The sequence below is a fragment of the Castor canadensis genome, chromosome 1, assembly GCF_047511655.1.
Source record: "Castor canadensis chromosome 1, mCasCan1.hap1v2, whole genome shotgun sequence".
Taxonomy (NCBI): domain Eukaryota; kingdom Metazoa; phylum Chordata; class Mammalia; order Rodentia; family Castoridae; genus Castor; species Castor canadensis.
In genome coordinates this window covers 182252203-182268886 of record NC_133386.1, presented here as the reverse complement: position 1 = coordinate 182268886, position 16684 = coordinate 182252203, and the positions used below count along the sequence as shown (strand labels likewise).

The following is a 16684-nucleotide window of genomic DNA, read 5'->3' as shown; positions in this document are numbered from 1 at the left end:
AGAAGAGGGTAATTTATAATGGTGGGTGGAGTTGGCAAGTTAGCAATATAGGTCAGATAAGGCTGAATGAGCTTTGTTCCAGATAAGAACTTTCAAGTCCACTTGGAAACACCTTGGACCAACTTTACTTCAGAGCTATTAGTTGATTTTGTTGTTGCCACAGGGTTTTTTGCTTGGTTGTTTTTGTTTTTTTTTTTCTGTACTGGGGTTTGAACTCAGGGCCTACACCTTGAGCCACTCTACCAGCCCTTTTTTATGATGGGTTTTTTTGAGGTAGGGTCTTTGGGGCTGGCTTCGCTTTAAACCATGATCCTTCTTCCCAGTCTCTGCCTCCTAAATAGCTAGGATTACAGGTGTGGTGCCTGTTGTTGCCACAGTTATGTTGTGACACTACATACTCGTTCTAAGATACTAGTGAAAAGATTTTCTCATATCCTCTTACTTCATTTCCCATACCCCAGAAAATGACAAGTACAAGGATCAGGGAGCAGAGATTGATAACTTTAAAAACAGGTGGACAATTTAGATGATGACTGAAGCAAGAGAAGTTGATACTTGTCTCTTAATTATTTTGAAGTTGTAAGCCCTTAATAAGGGAAGGAAAAATTTCACATTATCAAATACTTTGAAATAGTGGAATAAAAAGCTTGTAGGGCAGCAATGACAGTCTCATCCCCAGAATTTTTAATCCTGCAAAGTTCAATGCTGACTTTTAAGGACTATTTTTTGTCCTCCTATCATGTATTCTGTTATATAACCTGATCTCTTTATCACCAAAAGTGTCATGCTTTGTTATGTTGGTATTTTTATATTTTCCTTCTGAACACAATATAGATTGTTTTCTTTTTTTTTCTTTCTTTTTTTTTTTTTTTCAGAGATGTGTGTCTTCCTTGAAGAAAACTTGAGGATTTAAACACTTAACATTTTCACTTGAAACACTTTAATAGGGTTGTTTCATGGTTTTCCACCTTTTCAGCAGTAGGATTATCATTGCTATTTATCACCTGTTGTTTAGTTTCCTTTTCCTCTTAGGCTTTAACCTGTATTGTGTGAATAGGACAAAGCCTTTGTGAGACATCTTAGTATTCAGAAACCTAGCTTTCTTATGGATACCTAAGAGGACAAGGCTAGAATAATAGGAATCTTTTCTTCTTCTTCCTTTTTTCGGGGTGGGGGGATGGGTAATCATTGATACATAGATTCATAGTTTAGGAATTCCTGTCCTTTAGTGAAATTAAACAACTGAGGTTACCTAGTGCTAAATTTATGACCCTACATAAATGCGAAATCTTTATTGTTATTAGCATTAACATTATTTCTATCACCATCACCAGTAATACTATAATTTTTCCATTGGTTAGGTTAGGCTATAAACTGAGAAATTAATATACTTATGGTCATGTTTCAAGATCAGTTCTACTCTTGAAACTTTTCTCTTATTATATTATTTTCTAGTCTGATTGGCTTGATTTCTGCTATCAGGACAACTCAAGAGCAATTACTTTGTTGAAATTTTAGTATTCTGGGATTCATCTTTGTAAAATACATGGGAACAGGGGCTCAAGTGGATAATGAAAATTCCACCAGTTGAAGCTTTTTAGGAAATAGTTCTTGTACTCTGATAATCTTCGCATAGTCATCTGTGCATCCCATACCCACCTGCTATACAAAGATAATTTGGGCTTAGTGATGCTCAGTGCCACATATTATTCCATGACAGAGACCTTTGAGTTCCAAAGATTGTCATCTACCTCCTTGGGAATGCCATCTGATGGCTGCCAGAAGGAACCACTTCTTATAACAGGCATTTCTGAGACAACTTCAGTTCCTTTTATAGTTGACTGCAGGATCTCCTTTGGCCACGGTCAGAAGACTTCCTGAGGAGTCTTAGGGTGCTGATAAGTCAGGCTTCAAGATATTTGCAAATACATTTTGTTTTTGTTTTTATGAGATGAGGTCTCCCTAAATTACAATCCTTCCATATACAATCCTCCTACCTCAAGTCTCCTGAGTAGCAGAGATTAGGGAAACTCACCACTGCACCCAGCAACAAATATTTCTTGTCACCACTTGGATACAACTATTTCTATTTTCGAATCAGTTTCTTCACATTTCCATTAAAAACAAATTAACAGAAGATACATATCTTTTTCTTTTACGTTATAGAAGTATATAAAATATAAATGTCCTCTGGAGTCCATATTACAATTGTTGTGTCTCCTTTTAGTTTTTGCCTGATTATAGAAATGCATATTTTTGTATACATATTCATACACATATACCATTTTAACCCTCTCCCAACATAATTTTATTTTGGAAACTTTTCCTTGTGAATGTAATAGAGATAATTTTTTCTTTTTAATTGCTTCATAGTATTTCTTTGTACAGATATAATTTGCTTAATCTGTTGCTGGGCATTTGGGTTCTTTCCCTGGTTTTCACTAATGCTGATGATGTCATAAGTGAACTTCCTCATATATGTGTGTGTGTATTTGTTTCTGTAGTATAAAATTCGTAGTAGGATTATTGAGTTAAAATGTGTGCCTCACCAATAGGAAAAGGGGACCAGGAACTAGAGAAAAGGTTAGATCAAAAAGAATTAACCTAGAAGGTAACACCCACACACAGGAAATCAATGTGAGTCAATGCCCTGTATAGCTATCCTTATCTCAACCAGCAAAACCCCTTGCTCCTTCCTATTATTGCTTATACTCTCTCTACAACAAAATTAGAGATAAGGGCAAAATAGTTTCTGCTGGGTATTGAGGGGGGGAGCGGGAGGGGGCGGAGTGGGTGGTAAGGGAGGGGGTGGGGGCAGGGGGGAGAAATGAACCAAGCCTTGTATGCACATATGAATAATAAAAGAAAAATGAAAAAAAAAAAATAAATAAAATGTGTGCCTCAGGTTTTAAGTCTTGAAATGTTTAGCAGTCAACTTAATATATAAAACATTTTTCTGTTTTTGTTCCTCTCTCATCTCAGTTCATAGACTCAAATTACATAGCAGTGTTGTGAGAGATGGAGGAAAAACTTGAGAAAGAAGAGAATGAACTGTGGGGAGTTGATGCAATAAAAGTTGTCAGGGAGTACCAAGATATTGAAGCCTTGGTTTGAATGTGGTTCTAGACCAACGATTTATCAGAATAGTCCTAGAAAGGAAGAAGTATCAGCCTTTGATGTTCTGATTCTAAGAGCAGAAAAAAAAAATCTTTCTTTTTTTATCCTGTTAGACTTTCTGTTCTCTCTAGTGTATATTACTCCCAGTCCCTATCCTGAATATTTTCTCCATGTTGTAAATATCTGTGATTGTTCTGTTAAGGAAGAGATAAGGAGGTTCAAAGAGATGATTTTATGGAGATAGGTAGGTGAAATCTGGAGCTGTGTGCATCCGTTGAAGAAGAAAGAAGTCCTGGTGAAGATGATAACTGTGTCTGTGGTGCCTTTGCTAATCATCTCAGGCTTACCATCTCCTGGTTCATTTTCTTATCTGTAAATTAAAAGAGTAGATGATTGCTAAGGTCTCTTTCATTTCTTAATTTTGCATATGGATGGTGATCAAGGAAAAGCTGTAAATCTGTTTAAGGGCACCCTGCGAAGCTAAGCCAGGTTCCTTAAGAACCTAAGAAGAAAGACCCAGTGCTAATCCTCTTGGGAAAGGGCAGCTCTTGATCAGAAGATGACTGATTAAACTGCCTATTTGCCTTATCTTAGAACAGAAGCACTAGTAATAGTCTGATAAACATATTCCGCAGTATAAACCTCCTGGTGAGTTAAATGCCCTGTTTTTCAGGTATCCAGAATTTGCCTCAGCAGGGAGATGCCATGGGAGAGCTGTATTTTATGTCATTCACAGTATTCCCCACATTAGTGCTAGTTTGTGTTTGTCCATCTCTGTCTCTCTCAGATTATCTCCTGCTGCATACTACGCTCAGAGGATGATCCAGTATCTCTCACGGAGAGACAGTATTCGCCAGCGCTCCATGCGCTACCAACAGAACCGTCTCCGTTCTTCCACCTCCTCCTCTTCCTCAGACAACCAGGGTCCATCAGTAGAGGGAACCGACTTGGAATTTGAGGACTTTGAGTAAGTATATACTTAGCTTGCTTTCTTCCCCTTCCTCCTAAGCTTCCAGTTGGTCACTGACTATACAACAATGGTGAACATTTCTGCTTCCAATCCCTAAGTTATTATTTATGATTAACAGGATGAGGGATAGAAGACTGAAATGCTCAGAGCACTCCCACCTCTGGCAGTCTTACTGCTGATTTACCAGAGCCTGTGGGAAGAGACAGCCCATTGGGCCAAGGGCAGAGTAGGAGAGAATGACTGCTGCTCTTTAAGCAACATTTGTATCTCCCTTTTGCATGTACAGTGGAAATGCTTCTCATGGACTATCTTCATGGTACCAGGGAGACAGGAAGTTTGGTGTTGAGTCTCTTAAGCAGAGTGGATATGGAGTTGCTTTTTATTTTTAAAGACTTGGATTTCTCTAAAAGGCAATTTACTGTCTCAGGGTTTTATGACAGGATACTTGGGGTCTTATTCCCTTGCCTTAACTTTCTCAGTCTATCTGTTACTAGCTCCACCAGTGACACTATGAATATTACCTGTCCTTTTAAGGTGTGTTGAGGGGACATTATTGGCCTTTTTAGCTATTTATTGCAATTCTTTCCAACCTGAAACTGAGTTTTCCTGGCTTGAATCGAATTGGCTATTTGGCTCTTGTTTTGATTTATATTTTGGTATTCTTAAGCATACAAAACAAGACAGTAAGAAGGCTATTTAAGCTTTTTGCTCATTTTTTCTAAAATTATTTATTCACTTACTCATTTATTGGAGGTACTGGGGTTTGAACTCAGGTTCTCACACTTGCTAGACAGACACTCTTACCACTTGGGCCACTTCACTAACCCTCCTTTGTTTTGCTGGCGTTATTGGAATTGGGCACTTGATTGGAATAGGTCCCTCTACTCCTCAGTATCACTTCATCAGGTCTGGGGTCTATTGCTTATCTGCCTATTTCCCCACAAGCCATCTTGCAATAGCTTTATGGTGTGTTTGGTCTCTTTGCCAGAAAGAACTAAGAAAGTGGGACAACTTTTGTACCAATTTGCCTTCCTGATTCTTTTGTTAAACATACTTGGGAGCAAAAAAAGAACATATCTATTTCTTTGAGAAAGGTTTAAGTGTGTAAGAAATGCAGGAGTGGCATGGAGCAGCTGGTATGTGGCAAATGGAGCAGGGTGTGGTAGTCCTCTCTCATTAACCACTGGAGAAGAACAGGAGTCCTCTCTTACCCTCAGCCTGCATCCTTCTCCATCTGTCTACTCTGGGGCGAAGTCTATGCATATGTTGGTAGTGAAAGGAAAAAAGAGTCTTCATTCCCTTAGCTAGGCAGACACCTGTTATGACGTATATTCTTCTGTAGATGTTAACGTTTTTCGAGCACCAGTGTCTGTTCAAGAAGGCAATTTAAACATACATGCTGAGGGACTGGAGATGTAGCTCAGTGGTAGAGCATCTCCTTAGCATGTGTGGGGCCCTGGATTGGACCCTTAGTGTAACACACACACACACACACACACACACACACAAAGAAATGAAAAACTGCTGGCACATAGAGCTGCTGAAAAGCCTAGGTGACTTTCTCTCGTTAATCCTTTGGTGTTCTGGAGAGTCTGTGCTGTGGATTGCCTAGCTCTCTTTCCATGCATGCTTGGAAAGCTGTCTTACATCTTAGCAGTGGTGAAATTTGGGGCTCATGCCTTCGAGCTGTACTCTGCCTCGTGACTTGTCCTTCACAATGGAGTTCTGGGTTAGTTTAAAATGTTCTGTTCTCATCTTACCTTTCCTTTCTTCTTCTGCCACCTCCTCTCTCTCCCCTTTTCTTCCCCCTCAATTTTCTTGTGTCAGACTGCCTCCTCCCTTTGCTCCCCCAGCCCACCTGTGCTCTTGCCTCCCCCTGGGGCTTCAGTGTCACCTCATTTTACATTTCCTTCTTTACCTTTGATGCACTGGCATGCCAGGGTTTTTTCCTCTGTGTCTTGAATTAACAATAGGCTAATTTTTCTAATGGCCCTCTGAAAGTCCCTCCCCTGGCTCTTTGTCTTTCTTTTGGAGCTGATGCAGCCCGTGATCTTGTTTTTTACAGCAGCTGTGGATTAGTCACCTTAATGTTAGTAGTCTAGGTCTTCTAGTGAAGGAAGTTCCTGGCTGGTTGATGCTGGTTTACCTTCTGTTCCTTCTTTTTCCATTTCCTTCTCTACTATAAACTGAGTACTGCTTATGGTTGTTTCTCTGTTCTTAATCTCTAATCCTCTGAGGAGAAAGAGTGAGAAATTAGGAAATATACAGGCCTATTTTAATTTTTTTGCACTAATCCTTTTCCTTAGCTTGGCTAACTAGAAACTTGTATAGGTATAATATATAGTTCTTTCAAATTTAGAGTAGGTAGGGTAGTTATGGCCTGAAATCCCCTAACAATAGGGCAGTATTGTTCTGTTGGATTTCCTTACCTTCATAGCATATCATGGTCCTGTTTCTGCAGACTCAAATTGGCTTCTCCACTCTCCTTCCATTTGCTAAGTTTTAGATCATTTTGACATTCTTGAGCAATCCTGTCTTGGTGCAGATTGTCCTCAGAAAACCAAAAGAGCTGTTATTCAGATCTGATCTTTGGTTTGCTTCAATCATCTGTTGAATGAAAGGTGTCAGCTACAATAATATTTTCATATGTATGCTAATTAATAACTAGAAAACATTTGTAGTATGTATGCTGAAGTATCCATTTTATATATCTGTATCTCTATATATTATCTACATGTAGAGATAGATGTTTTAAAATCTTGTATAATCCTTACAGTTACTGAAGGAGGTAGTTACTCTGTTGTGGTATTTTTCTAAATGAGTGTACTGAGACTTGACTAAACCAGATAGGACTTAGCTTAGAGAATAGGAACAAGCATATTTATTGTCCTACAAATCTCAAAACCTTAAAAAACATGTTGTGCAATCATATTTGAACTCTCCCACAAGCTTGTTGTGGAGTAAGACCATTGAGCTTTATCTCTAGGGAGGATGGCCTTGGAGGATGTTCAGCATCAGGTTAAATTTTCTGGGTTTTTTTGTGGTCTGGATTAATGTCCATTTTCTTAGGAAGGCATCTTCTCCTGCCATTCATGTTTGTCTTTGGTGAGGATTGAGATGGCAAGATCTCTGTGTTTATCAAAATGCAGAAACAAGATATCCAGAAGTCTGCTGTCATCAGCAGGTCTCTCCCGAAGCCTTTAGCAGCTGTCTTTGCATAAAGATGTTTACAAGCAAGGTAAAGGTATGGTTGCCCCTTGACATTGCTGTCTGTCTGTTTGAGAGCTCAGACCACCTGCTAGAACGTAGATGGCACATAAGCAGAAAGCAAACTTGAGTTATAATTCATCCCTTTGGAAAAAGGGTGGCTCTTACAAAAAGCCCAAGTAAAGTACTTTGTCTGGGTAGTTTTTAAAGCCTGCAAAAGAGGTGGTATTGTGTGCCCAGCTAACCTTGTAACTTTTTTGTTTTATCTGCTATTCTGAATCTAAGTGTAATCCCCAAATCATCCCCAGCTCATATCCCTCCACTTCCTACCTCTTTTGGTAGCTGCTGCTTTGCCTTCCAAGGCAACTGGGTAATTATTTTCAGCATAAACAGTGAGACTCTATTCAAGAAATACCTGAAGCAAAAGGGGCTGAGGGCTTTTTTGGGTTTTTTCTGGGTCTCACAGATGAGTATTGTCCATTTGTTTGGCATGATAGATTCTAGCAGTACCATTTATACATATGCAGATAGATGAGCGTCATACAGCAGGAGCTACTACTACTACTTTTTTTTTTTTTCTGAAATAGGGTCTTGCTCTGTTACCCAAGATAGTATCAAACTCATGGGCTCAAACTCTTTTCTTGCCTCAGTCTCTCTAGTAGCTGAGGCTCCAAGTGTATGCTTTGGCTCACCTGGCTCAGCCTCTCCTTTCATGGTCCTCTTGCTAGACATCTGGTAGAGAAGTTGTTAACAGGTCTCGTTGGTGTCTGATGTAGCTCAGATGAGTGCTGAATACTGTTAGCACTGACACTGGTTGTGGCTTAGGAGAAGTTGCTTGCCTTTAGTTTACAATTTAGTGTTCTTCTTACCCTTCTGATAAAACTGGAATTTTTAAGTATTCTTGGTTCAAAATTCTGGTAGAGTGAAGTCAGATGTCCTTGGTAGTACTTGCTTATATTCTCTCTTTAGCACCTGAAATTTCTGGACCTTTGAGTCAGTGACTAAGTCTGTAAACACAAATACATAACTTGCAGTCAAGGAGGGCCTTTGCCATCTGAAAATATTCAGGAGATATCTATTTCATCTTGAAATGGAGTTGCCTTTGTTTCTTCCTTGGAATTATAAACTACAGACGTTAGAAGTGTAAGAAAAACTTAACCCTGTGAAGTTATTATTCTTTTTGCATACTGGAACCTTCTATATCAGTCAGAAATCAACCTACTGTTTACCTTTGTTGAGTGATGCAGAATTAGTTGTTTTTTGGTTTTTTTGTTTTGTTTTTTTTTCCCATTTGTTTGTCTTTGTTTTTTGTTTCCCTGTATATCTCAGACTGGTCTTGAACTCATGATTTTCCTGCCTCCACCTCCCAAGTGCTGGGATTACAGATGTATGCCACCATGTCTGGCCCAGAATTAGGGTTTTCTTTATTTTATTTTATTTTTGGTGGCACTCAGGTTTGAACTCAGAGTCTTGTGCTTGCTAGACAGGCACAAATAAGGTTTTACTTTTCCTGCCCAGGCCAGCCCAGGCAGTGATCTCCATGCTTCCCTCATAGCTGGGATGACAGGCCTGCAGATGTGTGCCACCAAACCCAGCTTTTTATTGGTTGAGTTGGTGTCTCCTGAACTTTTTGCCTGGGCTAACCTTGAAACTCAGTCCCAAGTAGGTAGGATTACAGATGTGAGCCTCTGTGCTCTGCTCCAGAATTAGTTCTTAATGTGAGATGAGATAAAGATTTCTGTCTTATTTACCAAAGAACTTTAAATGCTTCCGCTTACTTGGGTCTTATAGTGGTTGATTGTTTTTACATGGGGGGCTTATTAAAAGAGAAAGGTCTAAGTCTTAAAATACAGCTTTTCTATAGTGATACTTAGGAGAAAGACAAATACATAGAGAAACATGCTACTCTGAATGTTTTGATGTCAGCAGAGACAAACGGTGGGTTCTTTGGTCTTGCTGAAGGAAGAATTCAGGGCGAACACAGAATAGTTTTAACAGACCAAGATTTATTGAAATAAAAGTAAATGCAAAGCATTTACCCTCTAGGTATGAAGAAGGTAGGCAGCCCGATCATGCAGCTTAGAGCCTTGAGTTTCAGATCTTTGGCACTTTTTTGAAATGTAGGAGATTAAACATGTTAATTTTATGTACATCATTGTAGAGTTTTCCTAGAAATGGGAAGAGTTTTCCAAGAAACAGAACATGGGAGTGGTTTTGCCTAAGTTACTTTCAGAACCAAGGTGGCAATTTGAGAGGAGGTGTGTATATGAAACTGCAGCTATAATGGGATGTAAACAAAGCCCCTGGATAACCTTTAGATTTAGGAAAGTCCCTGCTGGCGACCATTATCAAGGAGTAGATCAGGTTGTACCAAAAAAACAAGCCAACCATAGCATCAAGATTATTTGTGAAGCAGGATGTTTGGTCCAGTGTACCCGGATAATACTGTAACTGTTCTTTGACTCCTTGTTTTATTGTTCCCTTGTTGCCTGCTTATTCCATCTCATTGGGATTTGTCTGTTGACTGGTGTGACTAGAATGTAAAGTCCAAGATCTGTGACAGAAGATGAACCCTTAGAGTTAGAGAGGTGCAGATCTTATAGAGTCTTATGTGTCTTTTGAAGACGGTGAACTTGATCCTGCAGGAGAGAGGGGAGTCTTTAAGGCACTTAAGCTATGGAATAACATAAGTGATAAAAAGATAGACTGTAATAAGTTAGCACTGAAGTATTAGGAGAGCCTTACATGAAGTGGGAGAGGATTTGAAGAAATGTGAGAAGGCTTTGTGGATTTGAATTGGGTTTTGAAGACTGCATAGGACTTTGAAAGACGAATGATGAGAAGGATTAGTGTAGGAAAAGAAATTGTAGATAAAGGGAATAATCAGCAAAAGCTCAGAGACCCTGAGTAGATCTGTGACTAGAGCTGTAGAGTATTGGTGATATGAGAAGGATCAGAATGCCTGGAATTATGGAGGGCCTGGTGTACCTGGCTGGTAACCTTGAACTTTATGTAAATCAGGGAGCAGCCATTATTCAGTAGGTGTTAGGCAGAGTTAGACAGCTCGTTAGTTCTGACACACTGGTTAAGGTGATCTGATGTGGCAAGTGTACTAATGCAGGAGAACCAGTTAGATGGCAGTGGCCATAATATAGGCGAGGATATTCAAGGGTCAAATTTAAAAGTTTCAGGTGTAAGAGTTCTTGGTGTTTTCTTCACAGATGTCTATTTATTATTATTATTGTTACTGGGTTTGGATTTTTGTTGTTTGTTTGAGGCTGGGTCTTGTTATGTTGCCCAAGGTGGGCTCAAGCGATCCTCCTGCCTCAGCCTTGTAACTAACTGGGACTACAGGTATGTACCACTGTGCCTGGTGCACTTAGTGTTTTCTGAGAGTGGGGCCAGTTTGTGGATGTTCCCAAGAACATGGCTACCTCACTTCTCACTTCTCAAAATGAAATTCTACCCAAATCCTTTTTGTATTCACACCAGAGCCAAGTTTTTTGGTGTGGCTGGGATTTGAACTCAGCTTCTGTGCTTATAAAGCAGGTGCTTACAAAGCAGGTACTTTTGCTAGGCGCCTGTGTCTCATGCCTGTAATCCTAGCTGCTTAGGAGGCAGAGATCAGGAGGATTATGGTTTGAAGCCAATCCAGGCAAATAGTTCATGAGACCCTATCTCAAAAAAACCCTTCACAAAAAAAGGCTGATGGAGTGGCTCAAGGTGTAGACCCTGAGTTCAAACCCAGTACCAAAAAAAAAAAAAAATCAGGTACTCCACTGTTTGAGTCACACCTCCAGTCCATTTTGCTCCCATTATTTTGGAAGTGGGGCTCTCTTAAACTGTTTGCCTGGGCTGGTCTTGAACCACAATCCTTCTGATCTAAGCTAGGATTACAGGCGTGAGCCACTGGCACCTGACTACTGGAGCCAATTTTGAACTTTTTTTTGTGTGTGTGCGGTACTGGGGCTTGAACTCAGGGCCTTCACCTTGAGCCACTCCACCAGCTGTATTTTTCTGAAGGGTTTTTCCAGATAGGGTCTTGCAGAACTATTTGCCCAGGCTGGCTTCGAACTGCAATCCTCCTGATCGCTGCCTCTTGAGTAGCTAGGTGTGAGCCATTGGTGTCTGGCTCCAATTTTGAAATTTTGAACTAAGTTTGTAAATTAACAAGTGACTCCTAGAACAATAGTGATTTAAATTAGGTTCTCTTCTCTTCTCTCTCTCTCTCTCACTCTCATTGGTGTACTGAGGTTTGAACTCTGCCTCATGCTTGCTAGGCAAGCTCTCCACCACTTGAACCATGCCCACAGCCCTTTTTGCTTTAGTTATATATTGGATAGTGTACCATGTTTTTGCCTGGGGCTAGTATCCTCCTGCCTATGCCTCCCAGTAGTTGGAATTAAAGATGCACTCCACCCTGCCCTGCTTTATCAGTTGAGATAGGTTCTTAATAACTCTTTGCCTCAGCTGATCTGGAACCTCAATCCTCCTGATCCCCACCTCCTAAGAAGCTGGAATTACAGGTTTGAACTACCACTCTTGGCCCTGAAATTAGGATCTCTTGACAATGCCTGCTAGCGCTGTTGTCTGGGTTTTAGTCTTAGTTGAGCCTATAGTTTCTCACCTGATCTTGAGCAAGTCCCTTTTTCACCCTAGACTTCCACGTCTGCTGTGTTAAATGAAATTCGATAGTGTCTGAGGCTTCTTTTAATTCTGGGATTCTTGGATCTTTGTTGGTGTTAACTACTTTAGAAGATTTTCCTTTGTACTCAGCAGAGGTCAAATAATGATAATTCTCATAAAAGTCAGGAAACCTCCTGAGGATTAAGAATAAGCCATTTGATACTTACCAACCCTCAATATATTTATAAAATGTATACTTACCTGAATGCTAGCTCTTTACCATGGATTTTGATCTCTTGCTTAGAAATGCATAATATTGCTTGGCAGCTTTAGAATTAGTAACACCTCCCACACCCCCCTTTTTGTTTTTGATGATACAGACATTTGAACTCAGGGCCTCATGCCTGCTATGCAGGTGCTCTAACATACCACTTGAGCCACACCCCTAGTCCTTTTTGCTTTAGTTTTGTTTTTAGATAGGATCTCATATTTTTTTGCCTAAACTGACCTTGGACTGTGATCTATCTACTTTTGTCTCCCACATAGTTGGGGTTATAGGCATGCACCACCATGCCCAGCTTGTTTGTTTAGATTGGGATCTCATTAACTTTATGCCTGACCTGTCTTCAAACTGTGATCCTCCTTCCTCCGCCTCCCAAATAGTGGATTACAGGTGTGAGCCACCATACCTGGCATAGAATTAGTACTCTTTCTGAGCAAATAAAATACATATGAATATTTATTTTGGGTAATACAGAAAAACAGAAGAAGAAAAAGAAAATGGAATCTATCTGGATTATTATGTGGGCTTAAATTTGGAAAATATAGAAGGAAAGAATTAAATACCCAGGAGGTATGGGAAGATATAACCACTTATATTTATGTCTGTTTTTTTAATCACAAAATACCCAATATGAATATGCATTTGCATAACATACGCAGATGAAGTTAAAAGGTAGAATAAAGGAGGAGAGGAATCTGTAAATGATGCTTATCTCATATTACTATTCCTTTGAGGAAAAAGTAACTTTCTATGCTCTGCATTTCCAGGAGACCTACATAGTTAGGTATCCCCTATACAAGATTTCAGCTGGGACTGTGCTCCTCATCGTGTACAAGTGCACAGTCCTTGGAAATACAAAGTAGGCTTCAGTTTCTAACTAACAGCACATAGTAAGGAAAGGACTTGCCCAAGATCACTGTGCCCTCCCATGACAGGGATACAAAATATGCTTTCTGTTGTCTGGAGGCTGAGTAGGAGAAGGAAACAAGTATTTTTAAACAAGTATTTTTTAAATTTTCAGCAAAGTCAACCATATACTGTCAAGAGGACAATGACCTTTTGAGCTCTTTGGTGCAAGATACTCATTTATAAAGTCTCAAGTCAGAGCAGTTTGTCACTGAGGAGCAGTGACAACCAGTCTGGTCAGGACTCAGACAGCAGTCTGTAGGTGTATTTTTCATTCCTTTAAATTATAGCTTCACTCTGAGGCAATTAATCCCGGACATTTAGCAGAAGAGTTGCTGCTGTGTTTCTCCCTTGTTCTGGAGATGTGTCTTTTTATTCAACACTTGTCTTAGAGGCTTGATTGTTTGAAGGGTGTTTTTTCCTTGTAAAAATCATTTATGAGAAAGTTTTAGTTTTTTCCCCTCTTTTGCCCAAATACCCCTCTGAGAGTTAATCAAAGATGCAGAGTTCAACAACTGGGAAAGCCATTAATAACCCAGCTAGTTTCTATCCTGCTGTCTTAAAGGCAGCTTCTGACTGTTAAAATTGATGAGGATTTCTCTGGTGTTTCCCAGAAAAGTATTCCTCATTGTTGGAGGAGCAATGCCAGCATATTTGCCTCTGTTTTTCACTTCTGTTTTAAGCTCCCCTCTTTGCTACAAAAGGGTGTTGGTTATGTTATGGTAGAGCCTAGTATTTCTAAGGTAAACTGTCTCTCAGCCTGGCTTTCTCCCATTGCTCATCTGGCAAACAGCTTCCAATCCTCTCATGTTCAGTCTCTACCTGACTTATTTTGCTTTCTTCCAGCTCATGGAGCCTTGCTTTTTGTTGATCTTGTATCAGTAGTGAGGTGAGTGGTAGATTCTTAAGTTTTATGAATACCTCATTTTTTAAGTACTTTTAATCCCTTTGGTCCTTTCTTGAAACTCTTACTGCTATCCCTTTCCCCTTGTTTCACCTCTTTCCCTAGATCTTCTATGCATTGAAAGTTGTTCCTGCCTCAGCTCCTTATCTCTGAATTTCCCCTTTTTTCTAGATGATAGAATCTGAAATGTCATCAAGTTACTGTTTATTTGGAGCTGTTCCTTTGGCATTGGATTTTTGTGTGAAGACACCAAAACCATACTTCTTCCTTATCTAGTTCACTCTTTGTTTGGGCATTCTGACCTTTGCCACCTCATCCTCTTCTTGTTTTCACGTTTTTTCCTTGAAAATGTTTGAGGTGTTTGTCTGTTTGACTGTTTTCTCCTAGAGGCTCTTGGTTCTTTCTCCTGCAGGCACCATCTCATTTTTGTGTTTGCTATGTGTCATATTTTCCAATTGTTCTGGTTCCTGTCCTGAACACTTTTCTTCTTTGCTATAGTCCCACTTTTTGAATTTGAAGGCTTCTTTACATGTTATTGAGATGCCGTTCAGCTCCTGCTTTTCCTTCCTTAACCAAGATGTTGATCTGAGGACCATCACAGACACCTCTACTTACCTGGTATATTGTTCTTTCAGGGACTTTGCTTGTACCTGAGCCAGCTGTTCTCATTGTTTGTTTGGATTTTTTTTTTGAAACAGGTTCTCACTAAATAGCCCAGGCTGACCTCAAACTTGCTATCTTCCTGTCTCCACCTCCCAAATGCTGGGATTATAGGTGTGTGTCACCAGTTGTCTTTTTTTTTTTTTATTGTTGTAAAATACATGTAACATAAAATTTACTGTTTTAACCCCCTCTTTTAAAATGGAAGAAGCAACTAAATCAGAAAGAACTTGATTGTTTTTAGTTTTAATAATAACAAAGAGAGGTTTGTGAGATATGTATGTTGTAAGGTTCCACATTTTCTGCTGCCCTGATGTCTGTCCATTGTTCTAAGTTGTCTTCCTGGGTTCTCTCACCAAGTTTTGTATCATCTTTGGGGATTGGTACTCATTCATACTATCTGGTGCACTGGTGTCTCCTTCTCTGGCTTTTTTGTCTTCTGACAACAGTTAGAGTTATTCTTTGTATCTTTGGACCTACAGGAGCAAATCGTCAGCTTTACAATGTGATTTTAGAATGGCCACCTCTCTCCCAGAGCTGTAAAATAATCTGATTTGATACATGATATTTTTTTCTAACTTAGTTTTCAATCTTCTTGAGTTTCCTAGACCTCTCTCTTTTTTTGTTGGGACTGTTTTTAACTTCAAAATATTTTCTAAGTCATCTCTCAATAATTGGTTGTGACATTTGATAAGTTAAATATACAGTAATGAAAAGCTATTGTGAACTTAGTTGTACTTGTAAATAAATTGGTACTTTACTTTATCACAACTGAAATCTCTGTATATTAGAAAAATAATAGTATGTTTAATTTGAGAGCTATCTCATTTGTTTGTTATCCAGCTTCTTTGTTTACCTGTGTTATAATTTAGAGGCTTTTCAGTGATTGGATTATATGAGTTAAGGAACTTCTTTTCTTTTTTTTTTTTTTTAAAGAAAATTCACATTTTATTTAGATTGAAATAAACTATACAAAATTGATTTTTTTCACCAAAAATAACAGCATTCTTTTCTGTATTATTTCTAAATAAAGCACAAAACATTTATTTTTGTAGTTTTTTTCTAATAAGTCAAGATGAGGCAGTATATATAATCATGGAAAAAAGACAGAACAGACAAACCAGTTGCCTGTAGGGATGGCATAAATTCTGTCTTGAAGCAGAAGCGTCCAACGTTGACCTGATGAAAAGCTTATGAAATGTAGGTTCAACAAAGGAATATAAACAACAACAGCCAGGTATAGAGCAACAATGCAGGCCCTTCCACTCCAACTTGAACTGCAACTGTTCGATGTTACGGAACTTCCGATCTCGTTATTTTTTTAAACTTGTTTTACTTTCTATACAGTCTCCTTACCTCTCCTTTCAGCTACCAGGTTTCAAGTCTAAAAAATACAATGTATTAGGAAAGCAGTAGTGTGCTTTCTCTTGGGAAAATAAAAGACAAATACTGACTTTTAATGGATCAGGTTCCAATATCCCTGGTATTGATTTCTCTTAATGTGCAGCAGCCTATTCTAATGAGAGAGAGAAAAACCTTTATGGGCTTTTGTTTCTGGCTTGTACAGCTCCCAGTGGTCCACTTAAAAGCCAAACTGTTGCCTTAACTTTGCTTCCAGGATCAGTTTGAAGATAATCCAATGGAAGAATTTAGAAAATGTCCCAAATCAAGCTCTCAGAGGTTCATTTACTTTATGGCGTTGTTTAAGCAGCTAATTAACTGTTCTGCCCAGCTGGTGCCCTTTGGCTTATTGTTCCTTTGATGCATTGGAAGCTAAACCACATGAAGTTCCTTTCCTCTCTTTTCTTGTAGGAAGCAGTGAAATGTAGTGGAAAGGTTCAGAACTTTAAAGTCAGTTCTTCCTTGAATCATGACTCAACCACATATTAGTTGCATGACCTTAGATATTTGCCCTTAGTTTTCTTATCTGTAAAACAGAACTAATAATACCTCATGGGATAGCCTAAAGGATTAAATAGGATAATATATTAATAACTTTTGTATTGGATGT

General features: G+C 39.1%; 1 protein-coding gene across 11 annotated transcripts in view; it reads left to right on the top strand.

The window, feature by feature from the left end:
* Nucleotides 1-16684, top strand: part of LOC109692005 (muscarinic acetylcholine receptor M4) — a 179663-nt gene that overhangs the window by 60594 nt on the left and 102385 nt on the right. For 9 of the 11 annotated variants that reach the window (XM_074044709.1, XM_074044708.1, XM_074044707.1 and 6 more), the window contains one exon: nucleotides 3905-4084. The exons of the other annotated variants lie outside the window; for them this stretch is intronic. In XM_074044709.1, coding sequence (XP_073900810.1) covers nucleotides 3905-4084 — 180 coding nt within the window. The remainder of the gene's footprint in view (nucleotides 1-3904; nucleotides 4085-16684) is intronic. 11 annotated transcript variants of the gene reach the window in all.